Here is a 12,409-nt window from a genome sequence, read left to right on the forward strand (position 1 = left end):
GAGAATAGCATGATCGATGGTGTCAAAGGCTGCACTGAGGTTAAGCAACAGAAGCAAGGAGACACAACCCTGATCAGAGGCCAGTAATAGGTCATTTGCAGCTTTAACCAGTGCTGTCTTTGTGCTGTGATGAGGCCTAAATCCTGACTGATACATGGACACGAACGCTGTTCTCAGAGGATCCTAAGGGTTATCAAAATGAATGTTAAAGTCTCCGACAATTAGAGCTTTGTCTAAAGAAATAACGAGGTTTGAGATGAAATCTGCAATTTCACAGAGGAATTCAGAGTACGGCCCAGGGGGTCTATAAATAATAATTAGTGTGATAGACTGGGTAGACTTATTTTTTGTGGCTACATATGTTATGTTTGTATAAAGAACTTCAAACGCATTGAATTTATGTAAAGGTTTTTGTATGATGCCTAGATTATCATTATAAATAACTGCAACACCTCCTCCTCTGCTAGTTAGACGAGGCTGGTGTATATAACTGTATCTGGGAGGACTAGCTTCATTTAATGCGAAGTACTCATTTGGTTTGATCCACGTTTCTGTTAAACACAGTACATTAAACTCCTGATCAATAATAATTTCACTGACAATAAGCACTTTAGGTGTAAGAGATCTAATAATTAAAAGGCGGTACATTCAGTATGATTTAAATCTATGTTAATTAGGTTACTAGGACAAATTCTCTGAGTGTTTCTACATTTTCGTATAGGTCGGGGAACAGACACAGTCTCAATATAGTTTAACCTGGGTGACAACTCTGTGCAGCTAGCAGACGGTCAGTTTATCTTGCTTGGCTCCCTGGCCTTGGCTCTGGATTGTCACAGACTAACTGTTCTGAGACTATGCATTATGTTACAAGAAATGAGAGCACCACCTTCCTGAGTGGGATGGACACCGTCCCGCCCTAAAAGGCCAGCTTTGCCCTCAAAACTATTCCAATTGTCTATAAAGCCCACATTGTTGTCAGAGCACCACCTGGACATCCAGCAGTTCAGCGACCATAACCTGCTGTAAGCTACATCGCCTCGCCGGATTGGGATGGGGCCAGAGCATATTACTGCATCGGACATCGCCTTCGCTAATTTACAGACCTCTATGATATTACTTTTAGTAATCTCTGATTGACGAAGGTGTACATCGTTAGCTCCTACATGAAAAACTATCTTTGAAAACCTATGCTTACTTAACACTTTAAGATTACTTGCTATGTCCGGTGCCCTGGCTCCCAGTATACAGCTAACTAAGGCTGGTGGTGCCCCTAAAGGTCTTGCTAATTTCACGTGCCGTAGAATGGAATCTCCTATAACCAGAGCTCTTTCAGGTTTCTCAGCGGGTGTTTCACTGAGGAGGGAAAACCTGTTCGACACGTAAAGTGGGGAGTGGTGTCTCTCTCGTGGGCTAGCGTTAGCTTTGGCTTTGTAGTTATGCCGCCGAGTCGTCACCCATTCGCCCTGCTGTGAGGGCTCTAGTGCCGGAGTCGGGGAGCTGCTAACTCTTCCTGAGCCATCCAGATTTTCCTTTACAGGAACTAGGCTATTCTCACTCTCACTAAGCCTCTCTAGCATCTGGAGGCGCATCTCTAATGCTACAATCTTCTCCGTCAGGGAGCTAACTAATGTACATTTAGCACAAACAGAGCTGTTATTAATGACGGAGGAGGAATGGCTGAACATCCTGCACTTGACACACTGAACATGCTGAGTACCCTATTAAGGGTTGGATGTCTTCAAATTTCCTGATGCTTAACGCAGGCAAGACTGAAATGCTGGTCATTGGTCCCCCTACACATAAGCATCTTTTTAGTGATCTTACCCTAAATTTTGACAACTGCACCATCTCTCAAAACTCTTCAGCTAAAAACCTTGGTGTGATTTTTGACTCTAGTCTCTCCCTAGTCACTGATATCAAAAACACAACCAAAACTGCCTTTTATCACCTCCGTAACATTGCTAAAATTAGGCCCTTTCTAAGTATGGCTGATGCAGAAAGCATTGTTCACGCATTCGTCACGTCTCGCCTCGCCTCGATTACTGCAATGTTCTTTACTCCGGCCTGCCTGCCTCTAGTACCAATAGTCTTCAGCTGGTCCAGAATGCTGCTGCTAGAATTCTGACCAGAACGAGGAAGTCTGATCACATTAGCCCTGTTCTGGCTTCCCTTCATTGGCTCCCAATTCATGCAAGGGCAGATTTTAAGGTCCTCTTATCAACATATAAAATTTTACATGGGCTTGCGCCTTCCTACCTGTCTGACTTAATTACACCCTATAACCCACCTCGCACCCTGCGATCTCAAGATTCTGGACTATTAGTCATTCCAAGAGTTAAAAAGAAGTCCACTGGCAACTGAGCCTTTTCCTACCACTCTCCCTTCTTCTGGAATGGTTTACGTACAGAAGTTAGGGAGGCAAACTCTCTCCATATCTTTATAAAACTAGACTAATGACTTATCTATTTTCTTGAACTTATGCATAATATAATTTTGATTTGACTTTGTTATAAACATGTAAAGCCCTAGGGCCCTTTGAGACTATAAATAGTGATATTGGGCTCTAAATAAACTTATTGTTATTATTATTATTATGAGACAAACATACAAAACTTATGAATCCGTGTATGACGGTTACTCATAATAAAGTTTGAGGGCCATGCAAACTACGGCAGTTTCCCGGGAGAAACAACAAAAAGGGAGGGTACCGGGAGATGGCATTGAAATACGGGAGAAACCCGGGAAAAACGGGAGTGTTGGCAGGTATGTGTCAGTCATGTGTCTTTTCCTGAATGATGACGAGCAACTTCAGGTAAAGAAATATGTGTTTCCATCGCATTGTTTGCTTTCCCGAATAAGGTATGCGGACTCGGGTTCGTCACTCTCAGACCTGACTGTACGTTCACACTGAGAGCGGCGAGAGCGTCAAGAGTCGCCCAAACCTCCCTGCCAACAACGCTGTTGAACACCGTGGACGCTCTGACGTTGATGAAATAGGCGGGTACAAGTTCCGTCGGAAAGCTTGGTTATGCAAATGTTTTTTAAAGGGGCCACAAAGCAAACAAACAGGTCGAGCGGTATCTTTGTGCTGACTGACCACCAGTAGGCTATAAGTTAACCTTATGAGATATTTTAAATGTGAATGTGCGAAATTGACCAATGAGAGAAATAAATAAAAAATGCTAATTACATATTTCGTAACAAAATGAACTAACGAAAAACACTACTGTAACAAAGGACTTTGGGTAACTCCTTCAGTTTCCAGCAGCAACCAATAGCGCAAGCAGTCACTCGCTATTGGTTGTCGTTCTCCATTAGATGCGCCAATCACAGTCGCACGAGTCTCCATAAATACTGCCACAAAAGCCGCTGTCTTTGTCGGCGCGATATTCGAAAGGAGAAGACTTGTGGGGAGACTGTGGCTGTGTCCGAAATGGCATACTAGCGTACTACATACTAGCCTAGTATACACTGCGTACTGCACACTATTCCACATGCTAGTATGCAGTATGGTACAATTACGAGACGTTTCGTGTAGTGCACTACACTACATTGCCATTGTCGCCGTCCGCCATGTTTTTTGAAAATTTTCGGAAAGTTAGAGGTTACCGCGTTGCATCATGGGATGCAGTAGTTAGCGAAGTGAGCTCGGGATGTATACTAGAAATTTTCGCAAGAGTAGTACATCATCCGGGTAACTGTAGTGTACTGCAAAATTTTTATTTTTCACGTACTGCATACTACTTTTACGTCATAATTAGTATGCGAGTAGTATGTAGTATGCCATTTCGGACACAGCCTGTGATTGCGCGTACACTTTTGGAGAAACTGCTGTGATATTCATCGCGGAGTACTGCTGTATTCTGCATACATCAAATCTTTGTGTGCATTCGGATACCAGTAAGTAAACTCTGCATTGGTAACATATGCGCGCTTTGAGTTTACTTTGTATCCGATCGTTCGGTGATCATGCCCGCCATTATGTAGTTAAGTTTGTAAGAGCCTTTGTTCTCGTAATGGCGGCATGTATCGGTTTGTTTGTATGTTTGCTGTGTTTTCAGTCATTTCAGTACGTAGTACCTTTTACCATGTCTTATGTCGGTAAATGTAGCGTATTGTGAGTAATACATGCTTTATAATGCGGATACTATGTCTGTCGGTATTCGCAGTAGTGTATGTTCGGTTTACTCGGTATGTAGACGCCAGTTTTGCCGTAGGCATATATTCATTCCGAGTGTAATACTGCGTTCTCTGTCTTGACTCTAGCTGTGTGTATGTATGTACTTGGCTGTGTATCTAATTTGGTGCTGTTATCTGTTACAGAACCACACACAAGGCACAATATAAAGAACACACAAATACCACACAATTACAAACACAGCAATACATACACCCCAATTCACAGCTTTGTATACACAGTGATTGTATACATACCACCCATTCACACCTCCTCTGTACCTCCATTTCTATTTAAATAAAAACCATTAAAGAAACATCTTGTGTCGCATTCTAACTGGATGCGCCATAGCAGCCACACACTTCCTGTGAACCATACAGTCCTTTACACACATCACAACGACTACTTAAAAGCTTTTTTGTTGTGTGTATTTCGTGTTAATGCTAGGCTAGGTCAAATTCCAGCATGGAGTTTATAGGACACGTTTACTAGCCTTGGTCTTTAACACTAACGTTTGTGCATAACCTACATTACAGTACAACATGGGGTAACCTACCACAGATATAATCAGTTTCTCCTCTATGTGGGAACAATAGTTTATACTGTTGTGTTCTCTAAAACTCTCTGGAGCGGAGCACTTCCAAATTCCTATTGGTTGCCGCCAAACCGCGTCATATCTCATTACCATAAAGTTAACCGAACTTCAACTGTATTTTGACGCCCAAACCACCCTCGCCGCAACGCCCTTTGCCGCGACGCTCTTCGCCGCTTTAAGACGCTGGCTCTCATAGAAAATGAATGACTTCCGGTCACTTTGAGGCTCTCGCCGCTCTGTGTGAACGTACAGTGATAGTGTACGCTGCTGTTTGAATTGCAGTTTGGCAAGTAATTAGCAAACGTCAAGATCCTTTCTGCTCCGAACTTGCAAAACACTAACTGAAAACCATTCACCTCAAAGCCACAGTTTCCCGGTATTTTCCAACTAAACAGACAGCCTCAGTTTGTCCCAGTAAGCTTTCCGTCACTGTAGATCATGGCAAAGGATAATGGCAGATTTAAAACAAAGTTTTTGAACTGGCTCACTTATTTCTTGGCGTACTTATTTCGGTCAAACGACTTCTGCTACGCTCCGCTAAAGATGTTCGTTGGTAAAGCTATAATATCTATACCTTCAACAGAATCGCTTTTAACAACTTTTCGGCTATGCTGTCTAACTTAAGCTTAACACCGCGAACCTGCTAACTTGAAAGCATATAATGAAAGTCCTCGCGAGTACTTTGGTTCCTTGGCTAAACGGCGTTTGTTGAACTTTGTTCACTGATAAAAGCAAATTCACAAGAGGCCTGTCGTGCCTTTTGTTTCTCAAAACCTCAATGTGGAGCGGTGTGGTTGCGCCAGAGTTTTCTAGCTCTCTTCAAGATGGCGCCCACTGAAGCAGACGTCTTTGCGTCATCCTCCCGACACTGACGCTATTTATTATTTATTTTAGTTTTAATACTTATCTTAAATGTACAAACCACTCTAGCGAAAGTTAAATACAGCAGAGAGACTCTCCTGGACATCGGCAAAGTTCGACACGAACTAAGCTTCAGTCTCTCGGACTTCGAATTTCTTCTGCGCCCGGACTCCAATGGCTACAACCGGCAAGGCCCAGCAACACCGGCCTCGGGTGAGCGGCATAGCCGATGGGCAGAGCGGTCAAGGCGGAAGCGTGGCAAGAGAAGCGGGCTACATGCTAGGCTAAAAGCTAGAGCTACAAGACCGCCGCTACCTAGCCTACTTCTAGCCAATGTCCGCTCCCTTGAAAACAAGCTGGACGAGCTGCGAGCTAGGATTACTACTCAGCGTGAGATCAGAGATTGCTGTGCTCTAATGCTCTCGGACAGCACGCCAGACTTGGCAATTCAGCTACAAACTCACTCTGTCCACCGTGGGGACCGCACAGCGGCATCCGGAAAGAACAGAGGCGGTGGTATCTGCATCTACGTGAACAACAGGTGGTGTTCAGATGCACAGACTGTAGAGAAACACTGTTCAAATGACAGAACTGCTGATGAAGTGTAGACCCTTCTACCTGCCGAGGGAGTTCAGCGCAGTATTCGTACTGGCTGTTTACATACCACCAAGGGCGAACTCCGCGATGGCGCTGGGGCTGCTGCACGACACGATCAGCAAACAAGAAACTGCACACCCGGACGCCGTGTTCATCGTAGCTGGCGATTTCAACCACTGCAACCTAAGGACTGTTCTCCCCAAGTACCATCAGCATGTGAACTTTTCGACGAGGGAGCGCAACATTCTCGATCAAGTCTATAGCAACGTGAGGGGCGCCTACAAGGCTGCACCACGGCCGCACTTCGGACAGTCCGACCACATCTCCGTGTTCCTCTACCCATCCTACCAACAACTGCTCAAGCAAGCTCCACCAATAAGTAAAGCTGTTAAAGTGTGGAATGAAGAAACTCACCTGGACTGCTTTGACAGTACAAACTGGGATGTGTTCAGAACTGCTGCTTTGAGAGAGGACTCTACTGTTGACCTAGAAGACTACGCTTCTGGGGTAACTGGCTACATCAGTACCTGCACTGAGAACATTGTTCCCACTAAACACTGCAGAAAATGCCCCAACCAGAAACCTTGGGTAAACTGTGAAGTCCGATCCATGCTACGTGCTCGCACCACTGCATTTGTCTCAGGCAACGATGAAGAGTACAAAAAGGCCAGATATGACCTGCGTAAATCTATCAGAGAGGCCAAGAGACAATACAGACTGAAGCTGGAGGGATACTACACCACCGCAGACTCCCACCGCATGTGGTAGGGCCTGCAGCACATCACAGACTACCAGCAGAGGAGCAGGGTGGTCACAACCAGCCACGCCACACTGCCAGATGAGCTGAATGAGTTCTACGCTCGCTTCGAGGCCCTCAACACGGAACAACAGAGAGAGGCCTTGGCCACAGAGAGCACACAGAACTCATCACTAACCGTGTCAGCAGCAGATGTGCGTGTGGCTCCGAGGAGATTAAACCCAAGGAAGGCGGCTGGCCCAGACAACATCCCAGGGCGTGCCTTCCTGCTTCAAGTCCACCACCATTGTGCCCCTCCCAAAGAAAAGCACCGTGACCTGCCTGAATGACTATCACCCTGTGGCACTCACTCCAATTGTGATGAAGTGCTTTGAAAGGATAGTCATGAGACTCGCATCCAGGAGATCATTCCAGACACTTTAGACCCTCTACAGTTTGCTTACCGACGGAACCGGTCCACTGATGATGCAGTCAGCACTGCCATACACAGCCCTCACACACCTAGAGGGCAAGGACACGTATGTCAGAATGCTGTTTATCGACTAAAGCTCAGCATTCAATACGGTCATCCCCCACAGACTCCCTGAAAAGCTCCTCACCCTGGGACTGACACCCACCCTCTGCAACTGGGTACTGAACTTCCTTACGGACAGACCCCAGTCAGTCAGAGTTGGCAACCGCACGTCAAGAACAAGAACTGTAAGCACTGGGACCCCCCAGGGCTGCATGCTGAGCCCCCTGCTGTATACTCTCTTCACGCACGACTGTGTGGCCTCCCAGAACAACACCAGCATCAAGTTTGCTGGTGACACAACAGTCATTGGACTGATCACTGGAGGGGACGAGACAGCGTACAGGAGGGAGGTTGCAGATCTGGTGGCCTGGTGTCATAACAACAATCTCTCCCTTAACGCAGACAAGACAAAGGAAATGATTGTTGACCCAAGGAGGCAAGGGGAGCTGCACACACCGCTTCACATAGGTGAGACTGAGGTAGAGAGGGTGAAAACCTTCAAATTCCTCGGCATTCACATCAGTGAGGATCTCACCTGGTCTCACAACAAACAGCACATCATCAGGAAGTCCCAGCAATGACTGTACTTCCTGAGAAGGCTGAGGAAATTTGGCATGCCAGCCAAAATTCTCAGCAACTTCTACAGGAGTACAATCGAGAGCGTCCTTACCAGCTCCATCACAGTCTGGTATGGAAACTGCACCGCTCAGGACAGGAAGGCGCTCCAGCGCGTGATTAAATCTGCTCAGTCCATCTCAGGAGCAGCCTTCCCCCTGCTGCAGGACACCTACAACACCAGGGTCATCAGGAGGGCCCACAACATCATCAAGGACAGAACACACCCCCAACATCACCTCTTCACACTTCTACCATCAGGCAAGCGCTATAGAAGTGTGAAGTCCAGAACATCAAGACTGACAAACAGCTTCTATCCACATGCAATCAGGCTTGTGAATGACTCTTTCACACATGGCCCCTCCCAACCTCTTTGACTGGTGGGCCACCTACTGAAAACACACACTACTTAACGAACCACTAAACTAAAGTTCCTTTGCTATTTATATCGTCTCCATATAAGATTTTTTTTTTCTACTTATTTATACATTGTCTATTCACACTCGTCTGGTAACGGAGGATGAGCAAAGTAAGAATTTCATTGTACAGTGCAACTGCCTGTTTTGCTGTGCACATGACAATAAAACTCTTGAATCTTGAATCTAAATCAGTGGTCGGGGAAAACGTGATTATGAACTGAATCCGAGCCCGAAGATACTACAATTCTTGTTTATACGCTGTGATACATACTGGTACACGAACTCCAGCCACATTTGTGTTAATTTACTGGTCATGAATTATTCTGCCCTGTGAAACGTGACTAGATGCAATAACGATGTATCCTAAATAAGCAACATCAAATGACCTTTAAAATCCATCGTTTCTTAACTGACGTAAAGGTTAAGACACGTCGCTGTTGTGTGCCAATTTCTTAGTTACTTTGTTAGCCACTCAATTTATGCCGCAATGGTTCTACTGGAGGAAGTCAATAAAGAGGTCAACATGTGGACGTCCGTTCATTACCTAGGCTACTTTTCCAGTCTTAACTTTCTCGTGGCCATATGCCTGGGTCTGTATGTACGCTGGGAGAAGACTTCAGAGGCCATGATTCTGATCACGTTTGTTAGGATTGTTTGTCCTTGGCATTGCCAGCATTTTTTACTACTACCTCAGCATGGAGAAGGTTAGCCTCTGCCTCGATCTTTGGTTTGGATTCTTACTCGGCTTGCTGTGTTTTATCTACAGCCCTGCTTTAGAGGTGGATATGAAGGAGCAAGCCACACATTATTTGTTGATTGTCAGTGTGGTGATTAGAACACTAAGAGTGCTGATAGAGAGAATCTGCAGCTGTGTCAAGTACCAGCCTGTATTTCTCACATCTGCAGAGGCTCTGGAGCTTACAGGCTTTGCTGTGGCCAGCACCCTACTAGCCATCAACAACTCTGTAGCTCTAGTGGTCCTCGCGTTAGCCCTCACAGTCCTCATTATAGACTTGCGAATGAAGTCTTACCTGGCCATGCCAAACCTGGTTTGCTTTGCTTTGGTCACAGGAGTTTTCTTTAGGGCTCTCCACCAACCCATTTGCATTGGGCTGCTTCTTCAGCACGCTCATTTGTGAGCCCTTACTGGACATCTACTTCAACGGGCAGTCGGTTACTGAGCGCTGGTTACCCTTCCTAAGGAAAGGTGCATTCTGCCGCCGGCTCTCCCTGCTGCCTGTTGTGACAGTGGAAATGGTTTTCTTTGTCCTGGCTGCTTTAGAGATAGGTCATGTGAAGCAGTGGTATGTGGTTTTCCCTGGTTTCTCTCTGTGTGCTGTTTTTTGGGTCATTAACCACATGGTGTTGCTGGTTACTGTGTGGGGCTTTCACCGGAAACTGAGTGAGTGTCAGAGGTGGTGTGTCATTCAGGGCATTGAGGCCAGTACCCTGGACAGGATCATGGCCTCCAAAGGCATGCGCCAATTTAGTCTAATCTCAGGGCGGCTGGTACTCTTCAGCCTGCTCTCCACTGGCATACTCGCCATCTTATCCTGGCAGGTAAGAACATGTAATATCAGCTTTTATATTAGATAGGATACTTGAAGACATCTTTGTAAATCAACCTAATTGAGTTTTCTTGGGTTTCCAGTCATGCATAAAATATGAAAGGGAAACATTCCTTTGATGTTAAGGTACTTTCAGACAAGACCTCACCAAACCAACACATTTTACACCAGAGAGGCTTAAGTTAGTGCACTGGAATTTCCCATTTCCGAACTGCTCAGCATTGCTAGCATGTGTTTTTAGACATCTAGAGTTGAGGTAACATATTCAAGTTTTATAATATTTCTAATACGGTTTCAGTGCATAGGACATCTAAATGTAGTTTTTAGTATCTAAGCATTGATTTTATGTTCATTTATGTTGAAATGTAATTTGTCGTGTTATAAATCATAGTAGGTTTATTTGTTTGTTTATGCTTCCTTGCAGCAAAACGCCAACAGTACCTTTGAGTATTTCTGCTGGTCCTGCCATTAGAGTCTCTGGCTCATGGCCTGTTCTGTGAGCTCGGCAGCTGCCTTGGAGGAACTTCTGTTGGGTACGCCTTGGTCATCCCCACTAACTATTGCAGGTAAATGCACGCCCTTAAAAATATACAGCTTCCCCAAACTTTACATAGAATAATAATTTCATGATTTACATGTGTTACAGTGTTATTTGTGAAATGAAAAATGAGTTTTGTTACATTAGTAACGTAATGAGAGCTCAACAAGCTGCACCTACCTGTGAAGGGGGGGTATTGCGGTTCGGTGACACGAGACCGTGGACATTTGTATTGCAGTTGCGGTCTCGGTTTCAGAACGGCTACACCTTTAACACACACACACAAAGTGTTTCAGCCCCACACACTGTACCACACTCTATACCACACATTGTACCACTCCAGGGAAAAGAACAGACTTTAGCAGCTGAAGGCAGTTTCATGGTCCTGATTGATTTTGATATACGCACAGTATCAGTGTATTTGGATTTCATGAACTGTTGTCGAGCTTAGACTCGCCTATATTAGTGCTGTTTGAATGATCATATCTTCTTTTCTCTCTGGACTGCAGTCCAGATGGACAGCCCACCCTTCTCCTACCTGACCAGATGCAGGAGCTGAATTTGCGCTCCACAGGCATTCTGAATAACATCCAGCGGTTCTTCTCCCACCATATGGTTGAGACCTATGGCTGTGACTATTCCACCAGTGGCCTGAGTCTGGACACGCTCCAGACCAAGCTGCACGCCTTCCTGGAGCTGCGCATGGCTGATGGCACACGGCATGACACCTACATGCTGTTTTACAGTGGACACACCTACCGCAGTGGAGAATGGGCCCTCACAGGTCATTTCTGCTCTCTCTCTTTCCTCTCCTAACACAAACGACCATACAGAACAAATTAGAAAAATTAGATGATTTTTGGATAAAACCATGAATGATCCTTGGCTTTTAAAGAAGTTAAGGAATTTGAGTCAGAGCTTGAGGAACAACACATCCTGAGCCTTCTTTTCCTGAGAAAATCCTGAGAAAACACAGTGTAGGGTCTGAAGTTCAGCTTTTTGTTTTGTGTATCACAGTGATGTTGTTGTGACAGTGCTATGTGCTCTGATCAGGTGGGGACACGCTCTGTCTGGACGATATTGTGCAGTGTTGGAGGGAGAAGAATGCTGGCTTCTGCTCCCGCCTCATCATCGTCCTGGACACAGAAAACTCCCTGCCCTGGGTCAGAGAGATCATGAAGGTGGATGGTCTCTATGTGGCCGTGCAGGGTGCCTCATTGTCTTATTCGACCGAAGTTGAAGTCCAGGACACGGCACAGCTAGGTGACTTCACTGCCCAGTGGATTGACTTCAACTGCAACCCTAACAGCACCATCCACTGGTCAGAGAGAGGCAGGACAGTTCTTGCTGCCTATGGGGTCTCCAAGCAGTGGGGAGACTACACACTCCACCTGCCCTCAGGAAGTGATGTCACTATGCACTGGAGGCTTTACTTCCCCCGCTGGACCTACCCGGTGGTACAGCTGGCCCAATGGTGTGGTGTACTAAACCTGTTCTGGCTGTGTGGATACTGCGTCCGTTTCCTCCGCAGACTCAAACTCTCCTGTTTTTCCCCCCCCTGTCCCAGACACAGGTCAAGGCTTCAAGCTGGTCAAATCCTAGAGCAGCTGTAAGCACATTACACGTTAAACTGTGTTTGTTTTAAGTTGCTGACAGCACAACCAAGCCAGAGTAACAGAAACATGTTAAGTGTCTGGAGCAGTCAAAGTGTTCTGTATGGTTCATATAAGATGGTAATGACAATCAGGAACTTTGTGGCCAATTATCT

At 45.6% G+C, this 12,409-nt stretch overlaps 1 protein-coding gene across 1 annotated transcript; it reads left to right on the top strand.

Annotated features, from left to right (window-relative positions):
• The first annotated feature begins 9,022 nt into the window (after window positions 1-9,022).
• On the top strand, window positions 9,023-12,243 carry tmem168b (transmembrane protein 168b). The gene is given in 7 exon segments (XM_030766662.1): window positions 9,023-9,177; window positions 9,179-9,610; window positions 9,612-10,105; window positions 10,528-10,669; window positions 11,151-11,425; window positions 11,695-12,188; window positions 12,190-12,243. Coding segments are annotated over 7 exon segments (2,046 nt in total).
• Window positions 12,244-12,409: the final 166 nt, after the last annotated feature.

This window comes from Chanos chanos, chromosome 2, assembly GCF_902362185.1.
Source record: "Chanos chanos chromosome 2, fChaCha1.1, whole genome shotgun sequence".
In the NCBI taxonomy this organism is placed as follows: domain Eukaryota; kingdom Metazoa; phylum Chordata; class Actinopteri; order Gonorynchiformes; family Chanidae; genus Chanos; species Chanos chanos.